The sequence below is a fragment of the Pituophis catenifer genome, unplaced genomic scaffold (genome assembly GCF_029215685.1).
Source record: "Pituophis catenifer annectens isolate HBS135680 unplaced genomic scaffold, rPitCat1.0.hap2 SCAF_15, whole genome shotgun sequence".
Classification (NCBI taxonomy): domain Eukaryota; kingdom Metazoa; phylum Chordata; class Lepidosauria; order Squamata; family Colubridae; genus Pituophis; species Pituophis catenifer.
The window spans coordinates 13,278,964-13,304,918 of record NW_027256895.1 but is presented as its reverse complement, the minus strand read 5'-3'; the positions used below and the strand labels follow the sequence as shown (position 1 = coordinate 13,304,918).

The 25,955-nt window shown below is 44.6% G+C and overlaps 1 protein-coding gene across 10 annotated transcripts; it reads right to left on the bottom strand.

Annotated features, from left to right (window-relative positions):
- Positions 1–764: 764 nt before the first annotated feature.
- On the bottom strand, positions 765–25,955 carry HNRNPC (heterogeneous nuclear ribonucleoprotein C). Of its 10 annotated transcripts, none has more exons than XM_070954383.1 (9): positions 25,788–25,953; positions 20,229–20,254; positions 14,713–14,984; positions 7,330–7,444; positions 6,745–6,792; positions 3,804–3,964; positions 2,919–3,020; positions 1,303–1,463; positions 765–1,206 (listed from the first exon to the last, which is right to left on the bottom strand). In XM_070954383.1, the coding sequence occupies exons 3-9, from the start codon at positions 14,951–14,953 to the stop codon at positions 1,123–1,125; spliced, it is 912 nt and encodes a 303-aa protein (XP_070810484.1). In that variant the 5' UTR covers positions 14,954–14,984; positions 20,229–20,254; positions 25,788–25,953; the 3' UTR covers positions 765–1,122. The 10 variants fall into 10 exon arrangements, with proteins under 10 accessions (XP_070810484.1, XP_070810485.1, XP_070810486.1 ...); XM_070954384.1 differs by having other exon boundaries at positions 3,804–3,955; XM_070954385.1 differs by having other exon boundaries at positions 7,369–7,444.

The following is a 25,955-nucleotide window of genomic DNA, read 5'->3' as shown; positions in this document are numbered from 1 at the left end:
TACTCCGAGTCCTTTCCCCCAAATATTGTCATCTGATAAAAGCTTAGGAAGTCTGCCTCTTCGGTGGCAGAGCCTGTCCTATGGAATATCTCCTCTCTGCCCCGAAATTTGGCAGGCCTCTTAGCTTCCTGACTTTCCGTAAAGCTTCGAAGAAAGACCTCGCTTGGGATAACATGAGGTTGCTGCACATTAGAAGTCTGACTCGGCCACCAGGTTTTTCATTATTTTCAACGTTGCTTTTTTTAAAAATAGTTTTTAATATGATTTTTATGCTGCTTTGGAGGTTTTCGATTGGGAGCCGGTCCAGAGTTACCGTATTTTTCGGACTATAAGACGCAACAGAGTATAAGATGCACCAAGATTTCGAAGAGGAAAACAAGAAAAAAAAAATGTTTGCCCTCCGCGCGTCCGGTTTTTGCCCTCCCCATCCCCCAGGAGCACTCTGCAGGCCTCTCAAACCATCTGCGCATCCAGTTTTTGCAAAAAAACAGGCCCATTTTTGGTGAAAACTGGGGTTTCGGGAGGCCAAAAATGGCTGTATTCGGTGTATAAGATGCACCAACATTTCCACCCTCTTTTAAGAAGGGGGGAGTGTGTCTTGTACTCCAAAAAGTACAGCAGTTTTAAGACGGGCAGCTATATATTTAATAAATAAATAACACACACATTTGCCAAAACATGACTGGATACAACTACTTCTTCCCCCACCCCACCCCCCTCGGCCCAAAACGCCGTTCGCAGCAACGCACATCAAACCAGCCGTCTAAAAACAATACGTCTTTTTTTTATTGTTAAGTCAATAAAGAGGTATCAAAATTAAAAGAGGGGGGAAAAAAATTACAAGGGATGGAACTGAACTAGGAGGAGCGGATGAAGGGAAAAGGAGGTGGAACGACGACGACGATGACGGCGACGAAGGGCGGATGCCCAAACAGAAGACACGAACATTGTAAAACACACAGGGCTGCGAAAAGGGGAGGAGGGCAGTGAGGAAGCAGCCAGCAAATGGGGTGGGGGGGTGGGTGGAGGAAGAGGGGACGGGGGGGGAGTGCGAGAGGCTCAATCAGAAGAACGCCATGTGGGCCAAGGAGCAGAGAGAGGGGGAGAGGTAATGTTAGGCTCTTAGGAGTCATCTTCGCCATTGGCACTGTCTCTGTCGTCTTCCCCTTCTTCGGGTTCCTTATCGTCGCCCTTGATGGACTCCAACTGGGAGAGAGAAGGGGACAGGCAGAAGAGCCGAGTTAGCAAACAGGGAGAGCCGCCATCCTCACTCGAGGCTCTCTGCTTTCTCCAGCTTCGTACCTGGTCGTCTCCCCGGTCTTCGTTGTCGTCGTCGTCGTCCAGCAGGTCCCCTTCCTCGGCCGAGTCATCTGCCCCGGCCTCGGATTCCATCTTCACATTGCTCTCTTCTTTCTTGGTTGAGCTGCTGCTTTGCTCTTCTTCCGACTTGTCGTTCTTCAGTTCTGGGAAGGGAGGAGAAGACGGGCAGGGAATCAGAACGCGGGACGGTTTGGGGGTTCGCTATCGTTTTGGGGCCTCTTGCCTAGCAGTGAAAACTCCAAAGTGGTGGCGGGGGAGGGGAGCTTTAACCGTTATGAAAGATGGTCCCTCAATCATACCACAAAGCAGGCCAATAGTTAGCAATATTTTTGGGAGAGAGCAGCTTCTGAAGTTCGTATCCTGCTTGAAAGGCTGCTGTAGAAAGCTTTCCCTCCATGAATGGAAGATTCTAGTGCTGCGAGTGGTGGGGTGGCCTACAGGGGGAGATCTTGCTTCACAATCAAGTAGGCTGTGAGCTCAATCCTAGGTAGAGGCAGATATTTCTCTCTCTGGGCACAATGAGAATACATCTGCTGGGGAAAAAAAACTCCGCACCGGCGACAGGAAGGGGATCCGGCCAGTAAACCCTCAGCTCCATTCAGCTGCCCAGACTCCACCCGACAAGGGATTATGGAGTCATGAAAAGAGGATGATGGAAGATTCTAGGGAGGCATGTGCTCCTACAATGGAGTAAGTATAACTTGGGGGCCTGGAAGAGGTTAGCACAGTGGTTCCCAACGTCGGGCCCACGCCCTACAGGCGGTCAATTTGATTTTTAATGGGGGCAATTTGAACCTTGTTTTTTTTTTTTTAATTTGATTTATATGCCGCCCTTCTCCGGAGACTCAGGGCGGCTTACAATGTGCTCAGCACATTAAACCAAGTTAATGGCTTTTTAGGCTTCCTCCGTGTCAGTAGAGTTCACCCTACATTAAGAATTATATGTCACCGGGCCGGGGGGGGGGAAGGGTATCAGGATTTTAGAGATGCTTAGGTGGGGCATGACCAAAAAAAGGCTGGGAACCATTGAGTTAGCAGGAAGGACTCTAAGGGTTACAGCATAAAAAGGCACACTGTAAAAAGAGAAGCCCACTCTGTACCTACAAGATGTCCACGGGTGGTATTCATTTTACTTTCCCTACTGGTTCGCAAATGTGAGCGCAAGCGCGCTCACTTCACTCGCACGTGCCCCGTTCATGCATGCGCTTGGCCTTCTGCTCATGTGTTTTACTGGTGCACGCGCCATCCGCGCATGCGCCCGGCCTCAAAAATGTGTCTAAATAGGATGGCAGAGCCGGAGCGGGTGGACAGGCGCACCCGCGATTTCCGCTACCGGTACGGGCGAACTGGTCTGAACCGGCTGAATACAACTTCTGAAGATGTCCCAAATTCCACCTATGGCCCAGAAAACTGGCCATTCCCGACATAAGCTTTGTCCACATTCAAATATGAAATCATGTGGCCCTCGATTTCTTTCCCCCTCTCCCCCGAAGACTGAACCCTAAACAAATGTTTCGAGCCACAGCATGCATCCCACACGGATCTCCAGGCAGTTTATCTCTCCTTTCCCTCCCCGTCTCTTCCCTCCCACTGCTTACTTTGATCCTTCTCTATCTTCTCAAGGCTTTCCAGCAGAGAATCCACTTTCTGCTTAATCTGGGTCAGTTCCTTCTTAATGGCTTGCAAGTCATCTCCTTTCACTGCAACACAGAAGGGAAGCTCAATTAACTGGAAGTTTCAGCACCGGAGTGTATTAAATAAGCATTAAAAAATACTCAAGAAAACGCATAAAAATATATAAAAATATATATATATAAAAAATCAAATTTTCTTACTTCTTCGTAGGATTTATGTGTGTTTTTCTTCTAGCCAGGTTTTCCCTACGTAACCAAGGTTTTTTGTAGCTCCAGCTCAGTAGAATCACATCTACTCGGTTCTGGGCTTTTTTCTTTTCTAACAGCTAGCAAGCTCTAACTGCTAGGTGGGAGACCTAAATAGATCCATTTCTAGCTCGTTTGCTTTCATCAGTAGGCCACACTCTTATCTTATGTATCCTCCCTGTAAAGGTACAGTATCAATTTTCTTACTAGATAAGAATAAGATTATTATATATATATATATAAAAAAATATACAAATATATATATATATATATATATATACAAATATATATATATATATATATATATATATATATCTTTTTTCTTTTTTCATAGGCTTTTATGTGCATATTCTTTCTAGCCAGGTTTTACCTATGTAAACTTAGTTGTTCTTCAGCCCTAGGTTCTGTGAAAAATATATATATATATATTTCCTCCCCACCTTCTCTTCTAAAAGCCCTCCTCCCTCTTTGGAGGCACTGCAGCCCAGTTGAAACAGGGAGGAGGGCACAGACGCTGGAATAACCCCATTTAAATAATACACAAAATCTCTTTTCCCCTGCCCCCATTTGCTGTAGATCCTGCTCAAGGGTTCCGACACCTACATTTCCCAGATTTGGAGGACGATCCCCGCTGCCCGCTCTTCGAGTTGAATCCGCTCTTTCCTCTGCGAGAGGTATTGCCAGAAACCCGCTGGCGTTTGGAAGGGACCACGGCCCTGGCAATGGGGGGTGGAGGGGGCACTCGTGCTTGGTAACTGTACATCCTTAGGAGAAGCGGAAAAGGAAGGGGGGGGGAGGAAAATATACTTTAGCTTCAAAACCGCTTTGCGAATCCACCGCCCGGCATCGCACTGCAAATCTCTGCTGAGCTTTCTCAAAATACCTTTCTTCTAATTAGATAAGCTAATTGAGGGCATGATGTACTCCCTTTGGAAACATGGCGGCTCTTTCGGCAACCCCCACACCTCAGAAATATGATCCCTTGGCTAAAGAAGAGGGCCCAGAACTATTTTAGAATCAGAATAGAGCTGGAAGGGACCTTGGGAGGTCTTCTAGACCGACCCCCTGCTGAAGGAGGAGACCCTATATCCGTGATGGCGAACCTGTGGCAAGCGGAGACATATCGGTGGGCACGCGAGCGCATGTGCGTGCTGGCCAGCTGATTTTGGGGCCTTCCGGGGCCACCAGAAGTCGGGAAACAGGCTATTTCCAGCCTCTGGAGGGCCTCGGGGGGGGGAGGCCGTTTTCGCCCTCCCCAGGCTCCAAGAAAGCCTCTGGAGACTGGGGAGGGTGAAAAACGGTCCTTCCAGTCCAACCGGAAGTTGGAAAATGGGCCATTTCTGGCGTCCGGGGGGAGTGGGGAAGGCTGTTTTCGCCCTCCCCAGGCTCCAAGAAACCCTCTGGAACCTGGGGAGGGCGAAAAAACGGCCATTCCAGTCCAACCGGAAGTCGGCAAATGGGTCGTTTCTGGCCTCCGGGGGGAGTGGGGAAGGCTGTTTTCGCCCTTCCCAGGCTCCAACAAAGCCTCTGGCGCCTGGGGAGGGGGAAAAAATGAGCCTACTGGGCCCACCATGCCATAAGCGGGGGGAGAGCAGGGTGTCATGTGCGCATGCGTGGGGGCGCACTGAATTATGGGTGTGGGCGCAACCCCCCCATGCCCCCCTGCTTTTGGCACACGACAGCAAAAAGGTTATGCCAACACTACCCTATATCGTTTCAGACAGGTGGCTGCCCAGTCTTTTCTTTAGAAACCTCCAGTGATGGAACTCTTCTACTTTAAACTCTGCTCTTATACCTCTTCCCTCTCTCCCAAAACATTTGATCAAAATCTTCTCTTAAATCTTGTTAGCACAGTCAACGGCTACCCCATTTTCTTCCTAACTTTGGAGGCCACGGGATCTCAAGAGATTAATTCCCATTAATCTAAACATTTGTGCCATGCACGGATACCCTCTACAAAGTCAGAGAAGGGCTTTTCTTCTTAGCGAAGAAAAAGGGGAGGAGAGCGTTCGGTTCCCACTCCACGAATTAAATGGAATGAATACGCTTCGGTCCCAACAATTTTACCCCCGTGTCGTTATATAAATTCGAATCCGATTCACTGGATCTGGAGTTTGAGGCCAAAATTTTGGGAGCCTGCATGCAGACCCTCAGGAACCTTAGTTCTGTACTTCTGTTCTACAGCAACGTTTTACTGGAGGTGTGTGTGCAATGCTCCAGTAAACTTCTCTGTCTCAAACCCATCACACCCCATAAAATTGTTTATAACAATACGAAATAGAAGTGTGCCAATTGAGACCATCTACCGACTTCAGAATTATCTACCCTAACAAATCTCTCTAGATCAGAGGTGTCAAACTCCATTTCATTGAGGGCCACATCAGGGTTGTGTTTGACGTTGGGGAGTTCGGGGGGGGGGAGGGCAGAAATGGCCAGCTTGACATCACTCGTGTCAGGAGCGCCTGTGGTGGCCCGAGCTTTGTGCCAGCGAAAATGGAGACCGGGAGGACCGCGTGCGGCCCATCCGAGCGCCGTTTTCACTGGCAGAGGGTTGCAGGAGGCTGTCGCAGCCAAAAACAGAGCTAGGGACAGGTTTGGGGTTTGTCAGCATGCGGCCATCCCAAGCTCCATTTTCGCTGGCAGAGGCACCATGGGCTAGTCTTTTGCTGTTTGTAGGGCAGCCCCGCGGACCAGAAGTAAGCACCCCGTTCTTGGGCCTTGAGTTCCAACACTCCTGCTCTAGATGTTTAAACCTAGCTGAAGATGCCAGCGTTACCCCCATACGGAGAATGAACTTCACTACTAATTTTACATCCTGCCTCAGAGCTGGGGTTCTTTCTCAACTTCTTTCCTTTGGTTGAATCTGCAGGAAATTCAGCATTGCAGGCACCTTGCTACGGGAGCATTCCATGAACCAAGCGCCTATCCCTTTGATGAAGCACTGCCTCCCATCTTCTTCCTCTCCCCCCCCCCCCGGCCCTCTGCAGCTTTGGCAGTGGCTATAACACTGCCAAACCTCTGGCTCGTGCTCAGTGAGCAAACATTACACTTCTGAGAGTGAGCTATACAGTACAAACGACCTCCAGAAATAGAGAGGACATCGTGCTGCTCTTTAGTAGAACTGTTGAAAAGAGGGTATGATTGCCAGCCAGACGAGCAATACATTTTTGGCGAAGAACTGCCATCTAGCCTTTTGAGTTGTGTGTGCCCTGAAGGCATTAATACAAGAGCTATTTTGTGGAGCTAAGCTAAGCTAAAAATCTGATTTAAGTTTTAATTAAAATTGAATTACAAGTATCTCTATTATCCTGTCATGTATTTGATAAGTATCTCCCTTTCTCTCTCAAACACATACACAATTTAGCCTGTGTAATTGGGCAACAACTTTGGGAGTTTGGTGGGGTCCACACTGTAGGCTCTGGGGAGGCGGTGAACGGAGCCCTAAGGTTTTTGTTTCCTAGGGCTGCGATTTCAGTTCAGAGCTGTGTTTTCCCACCAGAATTAAAAGCACAAAAAAACGGAGCAGAGCAATTTGGCACATTACCTGTCGTAATAGTCACGCTGGAAGTCATAATCAAGGTCAAACGAAGACCTGAAAAGACAAAGCATGGAAACACATGGTCAGGTCTCAGAGAGGCTGGGGACCCTAGGCCCCCCCCCCTTTCTAAAGGGCTGGGGGAATCACAAGACAATCCTTTAAACTACTAGCATGAGGAGTTCTGCTCATAGCCCAAATTAGCAAAAAAGTGAAATGGTTTAGTTACAATGCAAAGGTGAAAGCAAGCAGGGTCCCCCCCCCCCCAATTCCATCTCCCCGCATTGCTGCTGCCCCCTCTCCCCTGGTTCAAAAAGCCATCTGCTGCTTGGCACTGTGATCCCCCCATTTCATCACCCCCAAATACATCAAAGCCGCACTGCAGTATCTGACAGTGTGCGCACAGACACACCCACATCCACAAACACAATCGGATATTGCATCTTGCACCCAAACTGGATAGTACGGCAGACAGAGGCATTGCTCATTCCAGAGCCCATTCCCAAAAATTAAATTAGGAAATTAAAAAAAAGAAAGAGAGAGAGAGAAAGAAAGAGTGAAAGTTAAAAATAATGTAAACGTAAGGATCCCGACCTGACTAGAGGGGACGGAGAAGGTGGTGCGGCTACTGACCCGTACATCTCTGTGGCCGATCTCTTCACCCCAGCTTTACCCCGGTTCAACTTCGGCTCCGCAGCCAGATTAATATCTGAACGAGACACAGAAGCTCCGTTTGAAACCTTAGGATCTCCACAGGCTCTTGGGAGAAAATTACAATTCTGCTGCCATAAGGGTAAGGCAACTTTTCTCACCCGTGGAGAACAAACTTTCTCAGAAGTCCCTAGCAGCTAATTGCTAAGATGTTTAAAAACATGTCCGTCAAATGTTGGAAATGCAATCAAGATACTGGGCTCGTACTACCATATGCAGTGGACTTGCCCAAAGGCCAAAAAAAAAAAAAAAAAAAAAAAAGTGGGTTGGAGGGTGGGATGAAAATACATACATGGTTAGAGGAAATGATAAAGCAACGTAATAGATTTAATTACGTTAAATCAGTATTTTGCCAGAAAAAAAAATATAATAAAAAAAGTATGCATATTTAATACCACACATTTTTGACAGCAGCTAGAATTGCATTTGCACAACACTGGAAAAATGAGGAAACTCCTTCAGGTGAAAATATAATAAAAAAAATATGAGATTGTGCGGAAATGGATAGGTTAACGCTAAGGATAAAGAGGAATATTTTTTAAATTCGGGATTTGTTTTATCAATGGTTAGATAATAAAGGGAGACATTAGAAGCTGGAAGGATATTATTAGATATTATTGTGTATATGTAAAATGACCCAGACAATACACTGTCTATTAAATACTTATATATGTTAAAGGAAAATGTATAAATACTTATATATGTTAAAGGAAAATGTATAAATAATTTTTTTTTTAAAAAAAGAAGGTCCCTAGCTAATTGCTGAGGAATCTGGGAGATTAGGGTTACAACAATTGGAGAACGCCAGAAAGAAGACTGGCCAAAAATATTGTTATCTACCAGCTGCCTTTACTTATAATATCTGGAAAAGGAAAGTGTTACACATGTTCTGGGGTTCAACTTATGGTCAACCATTCACACAGCCTGTCAAGGCATGCCCCCCCCCCCCTTTCCCGGCTTCCTACCTGGGTTAGAGCAGACAACACACAGCCTTGGTCAATGGCTGGGAAATTAAATTAGAGACACTCAAATCCCTTTCAACCAAGCATTGAGATGCAACCGGTTCTTTGGAATTACATGGAACACATTTATCCACCCCTTCCCCCGGGGAAATTTCAAGTTAACAGCAAAACTTCATCCGTTACACTGTGCATTTGTTCTTTCTCGTGCCCACCCACACATTCGTCCGCACTTACGTGCTTGTTAACTAGGCTGCCAGGCACACTAACTTAGAAGGATGGAAACTCTGAATTCAAAGGAGCCTTCAAGACTCCTTTTATGTCCCTACTTCGTTGATGCACAACACTGGCAGCTTACTCTTGCCTTAATTTGCACATCTAGTAGTGGTGATGGGATCCGAGACAGGTTTCCATGTGCTCAGGGCCCAACTTACTTTGTCTGGTGACATATTTCCCCTTTGTTTCCTTAGCTCCCCCCACCCTACGAAGGGATCTTTCAGACAGTATTCCTGGGGGGTTTTTTTGTTTTTGTTTTTGTCTTCCCTGCTTCATCTTTAGGTATGGCAGCTTCGGACTAGTCTCACAAAAGTTCTAGGGTGGATAAAAATTGATGATTTTTTAAAAATAAATAAATAAATAAAAACGGATTTTAATTTTTTTTTTATCAAATTTACTTTAATAAAATGCTTTTGGAGTAAAAAAAAATCTATCAAAAGATAGTTTTCTATTTAAAGTAACATTAATAATTTAATGTTGAAATGGAGCTTAGTTATGTAGCATGAGGCTGTTTATTCTGCAATATTGGGACTGTCGGTGAGTCAACCGCAGGGCAGAAGAGGAGGTGTGGGACAGAGATGACAGCTGCTCTTTAAAAATCGTGATTTAAACCCAACCCTGCAAAAGTCCACACCTCTCAAGGTCTCTGCTCCACTTTTAAATAGTGCTGTTGTGGACTTTAAGGTTTAGCCCAAATCTGCCTTCCATTTGCACTGTTCTTGTGCGGAGAATTAACTGGGCTCTATCTTCTGCCTGACCACTTTTCAAATATTGGAAGTTACACCTTTGTACTTCATGCTTCAATCCCAGTAAAACAATTCCAGCTGTTTTTAAAACATTTGCCTTTATCTAAGTGGCCATTATGTGAATATTCTTCTTGAATTGTGGAGCCTTGATCCGAAGGCAAAACTCCAAATATACTTTGTCTGGCACTGAATAGGGCAGAATTTGCATTGTTCATGATCTGGACCAGTAATCCTCTCCTGAGGCAACCTATTTATGTTACCGTATTTTTTCGGAGTAGAAGACGCACCTTTTTCCTCCAAAAAGGAGGGTGAAAATCTGGGTGCGTCTCATACTCCGAATGTAGCCCCTCCCAGCTTCTCAAATGGAGGTTTCAGAGGCTGAAAAAAGTATCAGAAACGAAGCTTCAGAAAAGAAGCCTCCAAACAGAGCTTCAGAAAAAAAGCCTCCAAACAGAGCTTCAGAAAAGAAGCCCCCAAACAGAGCTTCAGGAAAAAAAGCCCCCAAACAGAGCTTCAGAAAAAAAAGCCCCCAAACAGAGCTTCAGAAAAAAAAGCCCCCAAACAGAGCTTCAGAAAAAAAGCCTCCAAACAGAGCTTCAGAAAAGAAGCCTCCAAACAGCTTCAGAAAGAAGCCCCCAAACAGAGCTTCAGAAAAGAAGCCCCAAACAGAGCTTCAGAAAAGAAGCCCCCAAACAGAGCTTCAGAAAAAAAAGCCTCCAATCAGAGCTTCAGAAAAAAAGCCCCCAGAGCTTCAGAAAAAAAAGCCCCCAAACAGAGCTTCAGAAAAAAAAGCCCCCAAACAGAGCTTCAGAAAAAAAGCCCCCAATCAGAGCTTCAGAAAAAAAGCCTCCAAACAGAGCTTCAGAAAAAAAGCCTCCAAACAGAGCTTCAGAAAAAAAGCCCCCAAACAGAGCTTCAGAAAAAAAGCCTCCAAACAGAACTTCAGAAAAAAAAAGCCTCCAAACAGAGCTTCAGAAAAGAAGCCCCCAAACAGAGCTTCAGAGGCTTTTTTTCTGAAGCTGTTTCGGAGGCTTTCAGAGGCAGAAAAGAAAGGTTTTTCTGAAACAGAGTTTCAGAAGTTTCAGAGGCAGAAAAAAAAAGCAAGGCACAGAGCTCACAACCAAGGAACCTGTTGCTAAAATTCACCTCTAGGAACAGCTGATTGGGTATATTCCAGGAGGCCGACCCACCTGCCAATTAGCTTTTTTCTTATTTTCCTCCCCAAAAACTAAGGTGTGTCTTATACTCCGGTGTGTCTTGTACTCCGAAAAATATGGTAATTTTTAAGCAACCACATTACTGTCTCATATAGTACCCAATAGATGCCTAGAACTTTCTTCCGCGTATACAATGAACTGCTCTTGCCAAATCTACATGCGATTTTGATTTTAGGGTTTCAATGCATGTCTTCAAGCATGTCCCTTTCTGAATGTAATCACATTACTCTCTGCCGTCTATCATCGGTAAATTAGATAAAGCATTGCTTTATATGAAGGCAGGACAAGAAGCAATGAATGGAAAATAAACAAAGAGAGATCCAACCTAAAACTAAGGAGAAATTTCCTGACAGTTACAACAATCAGTCAGTGGAACTGCTTGGCTCCGGAAGTTGTGGGCGCTCCAACACTGGAGATTGGATAATCGTTTGTCTGAAATTGTACAGGGTTTCCTGCCTGAGCAGGGGATTGGACTAGAAGACCTCCAAATTCCCTTCCAACTCTGCTATTGTTATTGAAAACATATATAAAATCGTAAGAACTGGGAAAGCCTTGGAGGCCACAGATTCTAACCCAAATTAAAGTAACAATAGCGCTTAAGACTTATATACCACTTCACAGTGCCTTACAGCCCCTATATCAAGCGGTTTAAAGTCAGCATATTGCCCCCAACCATCTGGGTCCTTATTTTATCGCCCTCGGAAAGATGGATCTTCTTGTTTTTTTTTGACATCCAATGAACAAAGGAGAGAGCCTAACATCTTCCTGGGTAAACACAGCAGCATGCCTGCAAGCATCTCCTTACATGTTGTTACAACACTCCTTACAACGCTCAGTTAATATCCTTGGCACATTGCTTTTAACTGTTCTGACCTGGGCTTCCTTAGAAAGTAAACAGCACAAACGTAGTCCCGGCAAACCTCTTTAATTCAAACGGCTGTGAATTATTGCCATTCCCAGTCCGAAAGGCTTCAGTCTATCAGGGGAGTGTTTACAAACACCCACCTTATCTCCCTTGGAATGCTGCCAGAGAACTAATTGCCACACGCAGGGCAAGGCCAAATTTAGCACAGAGCCAAATGGAGCTTTCCCACGAGCTTTTACCGACCAGATGAACTAATTGCTTCCTGTAAAAGCTCACATCCCGATCGCTTCTCTTTTATGTCTTATGGGAGGGACCAATCATCTCCAAGCCTTACTCCCAAGTCGACCCTGTTTTCTTAATTGTTCCTGTCTTCTGGCAGCTCTGCGGATAGGCACACTGGGAACAGGCTCCCGCTGTTCTTCTGCCTCGCTGATGTCAGACTCCGGAGCCCCCAGAGGCAGCAAAGATCTACCAGATGGCCCTGGCTCCCTCTCTGCCTCCGATTCGGAGCCCTCATCCGAGCCTTCCCCAGACTCCAGGACTGGCCCACGTTCCCCCCCAACCTCCTCACTGTCCAAATTTTCGGCCACAACATAAACGGGAGCGGCGAGGAAGAAAGAGAATGCCCCTATCACAGAGGTGAAACCACCTGAAGTTCTACAGGGCTGCAGGGCTGCCATCGAAAAGCAGTCATGGAAAGCAGAAACAAATACAGGAAGCCCTCCGACTTACAACAGTTCATTTAGGGACCGTTCAACAGTTGCCACGGGGGGGGGGGGGGAGTGACTTATGACCGTTCGTCACACTTACAACCGTTGCGGCATTCCCCCCCGGGGGGGGGTGTCACATGATCAAAATTCAGGCGCTTGGCCACCGACTCCCTATTTATGACACTTGCGGTGTCTCGGGGTCATGAAATTGCGACCTCCTGACAAGCAAAAGTCAAGGAGGCAGCCGGATTCATTCAACAACCATGTTACTTAATTTAACAGCTGCAGCGCTTCACTGAACAACTTAACGGTTAAAAACAGATGGCAAGGAAGGAAGGTTGTAAAATGGGGGGGGGGGGGGCAAAACGCGCTTAACAAACGTCTCGCTTAATGACGGGAGGTTTTTGGCTTCCTTGTGGTCGCTAGGTCGAGGACTAACTGTACTTTCTCGCAAGCTGTGGTACGCCATTATAAAAATCCAGGGCAGTCTGGGGCTAAAAGAGCTGCCTTACTTAGCAGCAGGAGGATCCAAACTGTGTGAGCGTGCTAATCAAACACAAACATTTCAGGAGGCTCAAGTTACCTAGAAAACGCCCTTCTTCGCTTTTGTTGCCGTAGAAAACCTACTATCGTCTTTCATAAACAACCCGCTAAGTGGGAGGCGAGAGAATAAGCTTTAAAAAAAAAAATCTTCCTAGAGGGGTGGGTGGGTTGGGATACTGGGTGGGGAAAACATCAGCAATTTTGTCTTCTGCTGGCGAGGGGGGGGGGGAGAAATGTTGCCTTCGGAAAAGAAAGGAAAAATTCTCTCCACCAAGGCTTGAGCATGTCTGAACTAGAGTACCTTTTCTTTTTTTTTTCTTTTCTGCATCTTGACATTAACAGGCAGGTCCCAGTGAGTGTTGAGAAGGGGAAAGGAAGCTTCTCTTAGAAGGGGAAACCTTGAGTTTCTTATTGGCTTCCAATAATTATTATTATTAATATTAATATTAATAATAATAATAATAATAATAATAATAATAATAATAATAAGTCAAGCAGGACAGGCTGGATGATCTGAAAACCCTCCCGGAGCTACTCATTCTTGTGACATTTATTTTCAGAGCTGTAAATAGGCAGGAGAGGAATGCATCTGCGTTCTGGTTGGTGAGGAGATTTTAGTAATTCGGGTTCAGGCAAAGTCCACCACTCTTAAGCTTGTCTCAGTGAAGCCAACAAGTTTATATACCTTTTTTTTTTAAAAAAAAAATACATATACGTGTGTGCTTTTCTCTAGTCTAGTAAATATCAAGTAGAACATTGCACGTTCTTTAAATTTACCCTCCTGTTCTCGGGTTGCAGAAAGCTCCTAGATCAAGGCAAAAAGACAGGCCAAGAATATTTCCATTTCGATAAAGAGTTCTACATCATGAAATCTGCTTTCTGTGACTGCTTGTCAACCCGATCAGGTAGATCGGATCAGAAATCTACTCTGTAGGAAGGTTGAAACTACTTCCCTCCCCAATATATTTGATTTAGTTTAGTTTATCATTGCACCTCGTACAATGAAATTAAATGCCATCCTTCAGTGTACATCATACGTAAGAAAACTATAAAAATAGAACAAAAAACACACATCCTTCACATTCTATACAATTGAATTGGAAACCCCTGATACTGCATTGATATTAAACTATACAGTAGAATTCAATATAGTGACTGCTCTGAGATAGAAGCTGTTTTTCAGCCTATTTGTCCTTGTTTTTATTGTCCTGTACCTGTCTGCCAGATGGTAATAGTTCAAAAAAAAAAAAAAAAGATGCCCAGGATGAGATGGATCTTGAAGAATGTTTTGAACTTTCTTAAGGCAGCGGGAACTATAAAGCTCTTCCAAAGAGGGGAGAGGGCAACCAGTGATCCTCTGGGCAATGACGTTGACTCTCTGGAGCGCTGTCCTGTCTGCCACTGTGCCATTGGCAAACCATACACAGGTGCAGGAAGTTAAAACATTCTCTATGGTGCAGAGACAGAAGGTCACCAGCAATTTTTCATTCAGTTGTTGTTTCCTGAGAAGTCTCAGGTAGTATAATCTCTGCTGGGCCCTTTTGGCCAGCGCTGCAATGTGAGCGCCCCAAGCCGGGTCCTCTTTTATGATAACACCCAGAAACTTAAAACTGGCCACTTGCTCCACTCGGTCTCCATTGATAACCAAGGGCTGGATGTCTGAGCTATTCCTTTTGTAGTCCACTTATTAACTGCTTCCACCTTCCTTTCACTCTCCGTTTTCTATTCCTACAATAACAGAAATCTCTTAACACACACACACACACAAAAAGGCTGCAACATGTATGTTGTTCACACAGGGAACTGCTGGGGTTCTGTTAGCAGACCCCGGGTTGAGCAAGGCAAAAAGGGAAAACAAGCCGAAATTCTTCTCTGCTAGAAGAACCACGCCGGCCATTTCATTGGGATGATGGAAACCAGAAGGGCCAACCCTGGAAGTCGCCTACTTACCAAGGACCTGGCCTGCTATCATCCTGCCATCCTCTCCCGCTACTGCAGAGCGGGCGTTGCGCTCGTTCACATACTGCACAAACGCAAAGCCCTTGTGCACGGAGCAACCCACAATCTTGCCGTACTTGGAAAAGATGGCTTCCACGTCGGATTTCTTGACCACGAGGGTATTGAGGTTTCCGATGAAGACGCGGGAATTGAGGGAACGGGGATCTGTCTTGTTGGTGACGTTGCTGGCCATAGCTCACCCACGCAGCAGAAAGGCTAACCTGCTGCCAAGGCCAGGGAAAGGGAGAAAAAGATGGGTCAGCGAAAGAAAAAGCGGTCAGATGTCATAGCTTTTTACACAATATATAACCAACTGCAAAGAAAAACACAAACGCACACATTTCGGTGGCATCACCTGCCAGGTAGCACTTTCTCAGAAAGAAAAGCTACCAGCGTGTGGCATGCTGGGAAATCTCAGGTGCATCCTTCCTAGGGAAAAGATACAGCAGTTTTGGCACACACACAAAAAATGTCAACGACACTAGGAAAAAAAAAAACTTTCCTGAAAAGCAAAAATTAAAGAGAAAGAAAAGGGAGGTATTTTTAACCATTAGCCTACCATAGTCCACTATCTCAAGAAAAAAAAAGCTGTACGAGGATTGAATATATGAAAATGGTTTTGTCTAATGGATGCAATGGCCTTCAGCACAAGTCAACTCAAGCTGCTTCCATTTCCATTTTTTCCCCCCCAGCATCGAGCATCTTCTGAACAATGTCAACGTGACTCCTACCTTGTTCCAAGCGGCATTCTCAGGAAAAGGCAATCTACCATTTCAATACACGCTCTGGGCAGTACAAGCGGGGGCGTAGATAAGACAAATGCAGGAAGCCTAGCAGGCTTCAGTTCAGAGGCAATTAATAAAGGTTCTCTAATTATCGAGGGGCAACCTTCCCTGATTTCTTCTTTAAAATTGTGATGGATCTATAAATAAAGGGTGCCTAACATTTTCAGGATCCTGCACGTTCTAACCTCCACCTTCAATGTAAGGACATTCTGCCAGGAATTTATAAGAGTTAAAGAGTGCAATCCAAATCCAAATTAGGGAAGATTTACATGAAGGAACTAATTTGGCCACAAGTCTCTGTCCACAGATTTAGGCTGTGTGTTAGAAGGGCACCGCACTCGTATACGGTGCTTTGTACATGGCCATGCGCACCGTGTCTTTCTAGTAGCATTCTAGTAGCTTCTCCTGGTTACGTGCAGGAGCCGTGAAGGTCAGAAAAAGGGAGCGGCCTCTTCTAAGGAGCTGCTGACAAAGACTGTGCAGAGATCCAAAGCACCTTCTTGTTTTGGATTCAAATACCTGTACATCCCTTTTACGCATCAAAGTATTTTATATGATTTTAGGAAGCCACCCGAGCAAACGAATAGCTTTTATCACTGCTGGAACTTCACTCAGGTGCAAACTCTCAAGGGAGGCCTATATAGTTAGTCTAATTTTGGTAAGGGCCTGGAGTAGCATTTTCTTTATCCGTATCCTGTACTCATTTTCCCCCTCAGGCTGCTTACAGGACAGGAATTGACAATAAAATGCAAAGGCGGCATCTGTTTGCCAACAGTCCAAAGGGCAGGAGACACAAGTGGAGGATGGAAGATTTGGCTTTGGTTGCTGAAGGCTCCAAACTTTTTCTTGCAACCAAGTTCCCAGAAAGCTGCTTGTTTGTCTCTGCCAATCCCAACTCTTCAGTCCCAGCTAATGAGCACACAGCTATCTAGCCAGATGGGAGAGGACAGATGCACGTTTAATGCATGTGTGTACACACGTGACCCAAGAGCATCAAGGAGGACAAGTGAAACAAGATTAAAAGTAGGAATGACTTTCACTGTCAGAATTGAACTGAACCCTGTGGCTAGTCCATTTGACTAAGGTTCTTTTCTCTTTGCTGCCTGATACCGACTTATCCCTAAAATACTGAACCACAGCTTTGATTTTACCTATATGTAGACAGGATTAAATAAATCCACTTAAGGTTCTCTCCTCCACTCCGTATCTCATGTGCTTCAAAGAAACTAAATTTTATTTCCTCTAATGAAGAGCAAAGCAAAAGCTTTGTTTGAAATAGGTTGTTTGCTTCACTGCTCCTCCCTTCTTCTGTTAAAAAAAAACAACAACCTTATTTCTGTTCAGTTTCCGCACAAGCACAGGTGGAATGTTATTTTCATTTCTGCCTGAATTCCAACCCAGGTAGGAAAGGGAAACCCACCTCTTCTTTTAAAAAGCAATTTTAGCTAAATCAGCCTGGCGAAAATCTGTTAAAATGAATTAAAATCCTAGCCAGCCTCAAGTAGCGGGAACTGTTTCTTTACTGGAAAGTCTTTTCACAATATTTATTTGTGGGGTCTACAACCTCTTGCTTTTTCTCTAGGACTTCAAGGAGACCTAGGTAGTAGAGTTCCATCTCCAAGTTTTGCTGAAAATCGTACAGTAGATCAGACTTAGGGAAAGTGACTACTTCACAGATGTCCAGTGGCTGATGTGGACTCTCTATACCCTTGATGGCGAACCTGTGGCACGCGGAGCCATATCTGTGGGCACGCGAGCATTGCCCTAGTTTAGCTCCAGCGTGCATGTGCGCACCAGCCACCTGATTTTTGGGCCTTCCGGGCCCACCGGAAGTCAGGGAAAAGGCTGCTTCTGGCCTCTGGGGAGCCTCCGGTGGGGTGGGGAAGGCTGTTTTCGCCCTCCCCAGGTGCCAAGAAAGCCTCTGGAGCCTCAGGAGAGCGAAAAAGAGGCCTACCAGGCCCACTGTGCCATTCTGTGCCAAAAGTGGGAGGAGTGGAGGGGGGGGGTCGCATGTGCATGTGTGGTGGGAGCAGGGCACATTGAATTATGGGTGTGGGCACGCCTGCACACGATCCCCCCGCACGACCCCTGCTTTTGGCACAAAAAGGTTAGCCATCACTGCTCTATACACAAGAGACAAGAAATTCTGCTCAAGGAGCGAAACATTTTTAATGGGGGAAAAAAATAACAGGTAATTTCTGTTCCCATATATGACAATGCCAAATGTGCCCATTTGCTAATATGTTCAGTCAGAATCTGCCTTCCTATAGTTTAAATCAGGGGTCCCCAAACTTGGCAGTTTTAAGACTTGTGGACTTCAACTCCCAGAATTCTCCAGCCAGCATACCATAGCTGGCTGGAGAATTCTGGGAGTTGAAGTCCACAAGTCTTAAAGCTGCTAAGTTTGAAGACCTCTGGTTTAAATCCTTTAAATCCTACATTCTTTGCCGATATAGGCCTTCTGTTGAACCCATGCGTTAAACTCGTCAAAACTAAACAATCCTATTTCCTGCAGCCCCTCTTCACAAAAATACAGAGCAAATGAGCTTGGCCATTAAGCAAAATTGTTAAGTTGCTGGTCACTGTAACTCTGATTGGTCCAAGGAAGTAATAATCCTTCAACTATTATAAAACCGAACCCATGAAAACCGTATCAGAAGCTAAACGTTTTGCAGAGGTATCACACAATTTGTTATCAAGTAGCCCTTATGCTAAAAAGCCTCTACCACTGATCAGTGAAGATGATGGAGAAATATATAGCCCAATTTAGCAATAATCTATCTTTTCTTCTTCCCATAATGTTCTATTGTTAGATTATAACATTTTAAGATGTCTTTCCCCTAGGAAGGGACAAATGTTAACTGATTCACTTTTTGTGACCATTCAGAGCATCCCATGGAGTTCCTACAAAATCTTGTACATCAGGGTTCTCCAAACTTGGCAACGTTAAGACTTGTGGACTTCAACTCCCAGAATTTACTAGCCAGCATGGCTGGCTGACGAATTCTGGAAGTTGAAGTCCACAAGTTTTAATGCTGCTAAGTTTGGAATCCCCTGTATTACATTATAGACTTCCTGCATTCTGAAGTTTCTAGAGTAGCAAGTCTATCACGTTTCTCAACAGTATTTTGGTTAATGTTACATTTGTTGTTTATTACACCACTTCCCAAACGGAGTGCCAGAAGTGTCTCTATATTTCTTTCCCTTTGTTTAGCTTTATGTATATTACAGCGGACAATTACTGCACTTTGTGATATTTGCAAAGCATTTAGAAAACCCTGAGGGACTGCAGTTGCATTATTTTATAACTATGCGCTCTGAAATTCCAAGAAAAAAAACTTTTATTACATGTATCCTACACAATTCTGAATTTGGACGACTACTTTTTTTAAAAACAAACAGGAGATTGCTTAACCCAGCATTGGAGTCCATTGCAGCTCCACTAGTTTTCAATATATTTTGCCAGCTGTTGAGTTCTGTCCCCTTTTATGACCTTTGTGCCACAGCTGCTAAGCGAACCACTGCACCCGTTTAAGCGAATTGTGCAGTCATGACGTGAATCTGGTATTCCCCCACTGACTTTGCTTATCGGAAGCTGGTTGCGCAGGTCACAAACGGGGAAACCGCCTGACCTCAGGACACACTGCAACTGTCACAAATACATGCCAGTTGCCAAGAGCCTGAATTTTGATCATGTGGCCATAGACATGGTGCAATGGTTGTTAAGTGTGAAAAACGGTTGCAAACCACATTTTTTCCCCCAGTACCGTTGTAACTTTGAACGGCCACTAAACAGATACTTGTAAGTCCAAGTCTACCTGTATGCAGTTCCATAACACTCCCGAAAAGGACATTTTACTTATTTGTGATGCCAGAGTTCGAACAGTGCCCTCAGATATGCTATACAGGTGCATACACTTTAAGCAAGACCTTTAAGAGGGGATGGCCTGGAATTCAGCCAATGCAGCCCCTTACCATCAGCCAAGATGGGTATGCCCCTGCTCCATGCAAGGCTCCGCTGGTAGCTGCCTCTGTTACTCCAGACTGGGCATCCATGACGGCGCTTGTAGGGGGGGACGGGACGGTGCAGAGGAAAAGACCAGGATGGGAACTGAGAGGGCATGAAGGGGCGGAGTGGGGCCTCTGACCGGGGAAGAGGCTGTCACTGCTAGAGAGTGATCAGCCCCACAGACACAGTGCAGCAACAATTGAAAAATCGAATAGAAATAAAATATTTAAAAATGAAAAATAAAAATAAAAAAAGCGTAGGAACTTCCTGAGTTGTTCAAATAAGTTCTGGAGAGGTATCAGGTTCTGTTCTTGGCAGCCAGGCGATCAGTGAGGGAGGGGGAAAAAAAAAGAGTTACATGTGATCAATCCACTTTCTTTTTTTAAAAAAAATCGTGTTTTAAAAACCTGGTTTGTGTGTTTTTTTTCCCCCCCAAGGGGTTATATAAAAGCCCAGAGTCAGTTAGGATCATTCAGAAAAACTCCATTTTCATCTGGTTAAAAATCAGCAGTCATTTTTTTTTTTTAAATCATCACCATCAGCAACACATCATCATAGTCACAGTCACCACCATTATTGCAGCAATAATATCAATAAAGTAACTAGCAACAACGATAAAAAGGAAATCAGTGGAAAGGCAGGAAAAAAAATGGAAAAAAATTGGAATAACTTACTGTAGCTGAAGATCAAAAAAATCTCGCTGTAAAAAAACAAAAATAAAAATAGCCCAGATTAGAAAAACGGGAGGTGTAAAAAGGTCAAAGTCAATAACGATTTTTTTTTCTTTTTTCTGTCCTTTTTTTCCCCCCCTTTCAAGCTCTCATTCCAGCCACGGTTACGGCAAAACCTGGCAGAGGAGAGAGCGTTCCTGGCAGAAAATAATCCAAGCCCTTTTGAACACCATTTCATTCTAAAAACGGCCTAAGAAAGGCCAGCTCATAACGAGGCTAAAAGTTTCTTCCTCTAACCCAGCTGCTGCAGGGAAAAAAAAAAGGTGATTTTTTCCCCCAAAATTACATTTTTCAATCCAGCTTTTTTTTTTTTTTTTTTTTTTGCTTGATTTGCAAGGCAACACTGGGCCACGAAGGCACCATTTTATTAAAACAACTTGTACTGAGACAGTGGGAGAGGGTGTGCGTGTAGTGGGGTGGGTAGGGGTTTTAAAAAAAAATAAAATAAAAACAAGCTGAGCTCCAGTGAAGGAAGGGTTGGGGGTTTTCTCCTTGCTGCCCTGTGAAAGGAGAAGGGACAGGATGAGTCAAGGGTACCCCAGAAACTTTGCCCACATCTCCCAGTTTTCCCCCCCACCCACACCCCCGAGAACACCAGCTTCCGGTTCCCATGTGGTTGCTCCAATCTCACAGCAGCCACTCAGGTGTGATTAAGGTGCCACCTTAATCTTGCCATGTCTGTTTGTTGCCAACGAGTCGTGCTGGACGACTTCAAAGTCACCTGCAAACTTGTGATAGGTAGCTCATACAGATCTCTAAAGCAGAGGAAAACTGAGCACATACACACACACACACACACACACACACACACACACACACACACACAGAAAAGGATCAAAGGAAAAGAAACAAGGTCTATACAAAAAGTGCATGCGCTAGGTTCTCGTTACAGTGGTAAAAGTCCTGGCAAGAGAAATTTCTAGAATTTAGATATCACCCACATCCCCATTTATTTACCTTTCCGCTCACCAACCAATCAAATGCCAGATAACTGGGACAAAGAAGTCACCCACCTATTTTCACATTTTACCTACTGAAATTACCGTTACAAACATGGAGCCTGCTAATTAATTGGTAATCCGAGGATTCACGTAAAACCGATGTAAAAACTGCCTGCTTTTGCCCATGCGTTCGGTAATTGACTGCGCAGGTCGTTAAGTGCACATGAAATATCTCAGGGTGGGGGAGACCATGGGGGCGTAGTGATGGAACAGGCCATCTGCTTAAGATCACCCAAGGTCTCTCCTGACCCACTGAGATACTTCATGCTCCCCACAATTGTTTGCCCATCCACCCCGTCCTGCCACACCGGGCCACTTACCTTGCAAAGATCTAGCGAGCCCGTCTCCTCTCCAGCCTCTCTTGCCACGCAAGATCACGGCGCCCGGAAGCTTCCAGTCTCCACGCGCAAGGTTTGCAAGTCAATGGGACGCTTTTGAGGAGGCGCGATTTCACTCCCTCAAAGCGTCTCGAAGGCTTGCGAAATGTTTTGCACGGAGACTGGAAGCTTCTGGGAGGAGGGGGGATATTTCATGATCTCGCGGTCTGAAGTCGTGCGAAATCACAGCCCCCCACCCCCACCAAAAAAAGCTTCCAGTCTCTGTGCAAAAGGTTTGCAAGTCGATCAGATGCTGGAAACAAAATCTTCCCGCTCTCAAAGAAACCGATCTCCTGCAAGGTGAGTCTGATGCGGCAGGATGGGAGAAGGGAAGCAATTGTGGAGACCCGGGGGGGGGGGGGGGGAATAGAGTTGCGGTGCCTCTGCAGTCGTTCATAACGGTGAACGACTGCCGTGGTGCTGTAATATTGGTAATTTTGGGACTTTTTGCAAACACTTGGGGGGGTTATCACGTAACTTCGAACGGTCACTAAGTGAACTGTTGTTGTAACTCGGGGATTATACCTGTATTAATTTCACTTTTTCTGGACATCTCCTCAGTGCTGTTTTCTCTGGGGGAGAAACAGCCTGTCTTTCAAATGATCAGTCTGATCTCAAATGCAGCAAAGGTGCAAGCTTTAAGAAGCCATTTTGGAATTTATCAGAGAAAAACAAGAGTAATGTGTAAGTAAAGCTAAGTCTCTACTCAGATGCTCAGAAAAAGCTTTTCCAGATCAGCTTACACAAGTTGTTCAGCAATTCAAGCTGCGTGTGGCCGTCGAAGCTTTCCTGACTGTTGGGACAGGTAAGTGTTGGTAACAGAAAGCTAGGCAAAAAAAAAAAAAAAATAAGTTTAAAAATTGCAAAAGGGTGTATAGGTAGTCCCTGACTTACAAGCTTGTTCAAAGTTACATCATTGAAAAAAGTGACTTAGAACCAATTTTCATACATGCAACCGTTTCAGCATCCCCATGATCATGTGATCAAAATTCAAGACGCTTGGCAACTGGTCCATATTTATGACGGTCACAGTGACCTGGGGTCAGGTAATCCCAGTTTGAGACCTTCTGACAAGAAAAATCAATGAGGAAGCCAGATTCACTTACCAACCATGTTTAACTTAACTGCAGTGATTCACTTAACAAATTGTGGCAAGAAAGGTCGTAAAATGAGGCAAAGCTCACTTAACAAATGTCTCGCTTAGTAACATTAAATTTTGGACTTAACTGTGGTTGTACCTATATTGGTGGATGGTCAAAGACCAGATATTTCACTTAGGATTGCCTCGTTGTTTATTTAAATCCTGGCCTAGAGCAAATCCTTGCCATTATAACTCACCCACTGCAGTACAATAAGAATATTGGAAAAGTTCATCATTTCCCTGTGTCTGTGTGTAATGTGTAACTTATGACTGGTGAATCTGTGCCTTTTTCATGCTGAGGATTACATATGGTGCTATGATGAGATTCAGGAACTAATTATGAACTATAAGTGGTCCTCAGCTTACGACCACAGATGACCCCATTGCTAAGCAAGACAGTTAAGTGAACTTTGCCTCATTTTACGGTTTTTCTTGCAGCAGTTAAGTGAATCACTGCAGTTGTCAAGTTAATTTTAACCCAGTTTAAGTGGGTTGACTTTGCTTTGTGAGAAGTTTACAAAAGGGGATCACACGATGGACACTGCATCCATCCTAAACACATGCTAGTTGTCAAGTATCCGAATTTTGACTGTGTGACCATGAAAATGCTGCAAGGGTCAAGTGAAAAATGATCGTAAGCCATTTTCACTGCTGTTGCAACTTCAAACGGCTTTACGTCAAGGATTATCTGTCCTATGTATCCAGAGTGTTCTTAAGTTCTACCTTCTATGTTACAACTTCAATAACTGGATTGGTAGCAAAGTAACCTCAGGCTCTGTTAACATATGCAGAATTCTTGCATCTGGCCAATCTACAACCGCACTGTTTGAAAAATGTCATGATTGGCATGGCTTCCTTGCCAAGATGCCGTCTTGTTACGAAACAAGAACAAAAAAAAAAAGGCATTGTGGCTTTCAGCGTGAGACTAATCCAGCAGCCTTACGATAAAAAATGCTTTTCAAACTTTCGTTTTTCATACCAGGGACTGCAAGCAAAGCGAAGGGACTTCCTCCTAAATCTGACGCTGGTGCGAGCTCACACAAGTTTAAAACATTAAGCACAAGTTCAACGAAGAAATGCATTACGAGTTGCATCATTTTTGTTGGCAAATACAGCACAGTACCTTTCTATCAAATAACCGAGTTAATTCAGAAACTTCCCTTTGCGCTAAGAATATAAAGCAGGCCCTTCTGAAGTTTGTGTCACTTACAGAAATCAGCACAAATAAAACTATCTCACATTTTTAAAAAATATACAAAGAAGTATTTTTGTGTCAGTCTTTTGTGGGAGCAAATTCATACTGAATGCAACTGCATTTGTTTACCCTTAAGGAATACATTTCTATTACAAAAAATGCTATCTACTTGTTTCAAAACGAACATGCATCCCCAAAGTGCCAAATCCTTAAAATATCTATTGTAGTAATACGTGAAATAGTGCCTATGTTTATTGCTCCAACGTAAATGTACATCAGATACCTGCCCAACATATATAGTGTGCCAATTCTGATCCCTTTAGGCATTTTACCATCCACAATTCAACCTCCCTAGTATTGTTTTTTTTTTTTTAATCTGCCCAAAATCACAATCTGATCGTGGTAAGTGTGCGATATACTGTGCAAATTCCTCCTCTTAGGCGTTTTACCATCCACAATTCAGCCTCGCTACCTCTGAAGTGTGTGTGTGTTTAAAAAAAAAATCTGTCAAGAAAAAAATCACAATCTGATCATGGCACGTGTGTGATATAGTGTGCAAAATTGATGCTTTTAGGCGTTTTTTTTTTACCATCCGCGTGGTAAAAATCTTCATATCACGCCTTATGAAGAAATATCTAGGTTTTTTTTTAAAACAAATGGGGCAACGCATCAGCCGCTACCTTCCTTCCAAGGTGTTTTTTTTTTAAAAAAAGGTCAGTTTTGGCTACCTTCCTTCTAAGGTTTTTTTTTCTTTTTAAAGTCAGTTTTGGCTACCTTCCTTCTAAGGTGGTGTTTTTTTTTTGTTGTTGTTGTTTTTTTAAAGGCAGTTTTGGCTACTTTCCTTCTAAGTTTTTTTTTTTTTAGTCAGTTTTGGCTACCTTCCTTCTAAGGTTTTGGTTTTTTTTTTAAAGTCAGTTTTGGCTACCTTCCTTCTAAGGTGGTGGTGTTGTTGTTTTTTAAAAAAAGGCAGTTTTGGCTACCTTCCTTCTAAGTTTTTTTTTTTAAAGTCAGTTTTGGCTACCTTCCTTCTAAGTTTTTTTTTTTAAAGTCAGTTTTACAGCCCTGGGATCTCCTGGTGGTCTCCCATCCACTGACTGGCTTTGTCAGTTCTTAGCTATCCGAGATCCGGGTTTTGCTGCGTGCCGCCTTTGCTGAGGAGGGCATTTGGCCTCTTGTCTTCCTGGCCTGCCAATCCGGATTAGACGAATGAGATCCGACCCTGAACGGGCCCAAATAAAGGTCAGGCAGGCCCCATCCAAGCATGCGTTTTCCCTCGCCTTAAGCCCCGCAGCCATACCTGCGAATGGGACCTGCGCGCGCACCTCCACACGCGCTTTTTTTTTTTTTACATACGTTCAGGCGGCTACCAAGGCACACAATTATCACTTCGCGCACGTTGAGTGTTTCTTACAACCCCATCAACGCCTAACGTACCACAAACACACACACACACATATACACAGACGGACGCACGTTTTCCTCTCTTTCGCAGAACGGAAGAACCACCATTAAAGCAAGTCTTCCTTCCACCCACCCACCCCTTTATGCCCAGCATAATGGTCTCTCCCAAATAAGCCATCGGCTTGGATGACACCAATGGGGGGGGGGGGAAGGAGGTGCGAGTCTACAAAGACCGCCGCGGAGACCGAAACCTGAAGGGCCGTGGGCAATACCATTATGCAAACTCCCCTCCCCCCCCACACACACACACAAGCGGGAGGGGAAAAAAAAAAAGAACCGTCGCCACTCTTTTTCCCTCAGGCGTTTTTCTTCAGGCAACGAACTCACCGGGAGGCCCCAGATCCAGCACGCCGCCGCTTTGCTTATCTAAATGTCTAATTTTGTGTAACCGTACACCGCTTCTCCCTCTCTTTTTTTTCACAGCTACGCTCGCCTCATTCGCGCTCCGAACGCCTCACAAAATGGCGCCCCAGCTGCCCTCTGCGCCGCGCAGCC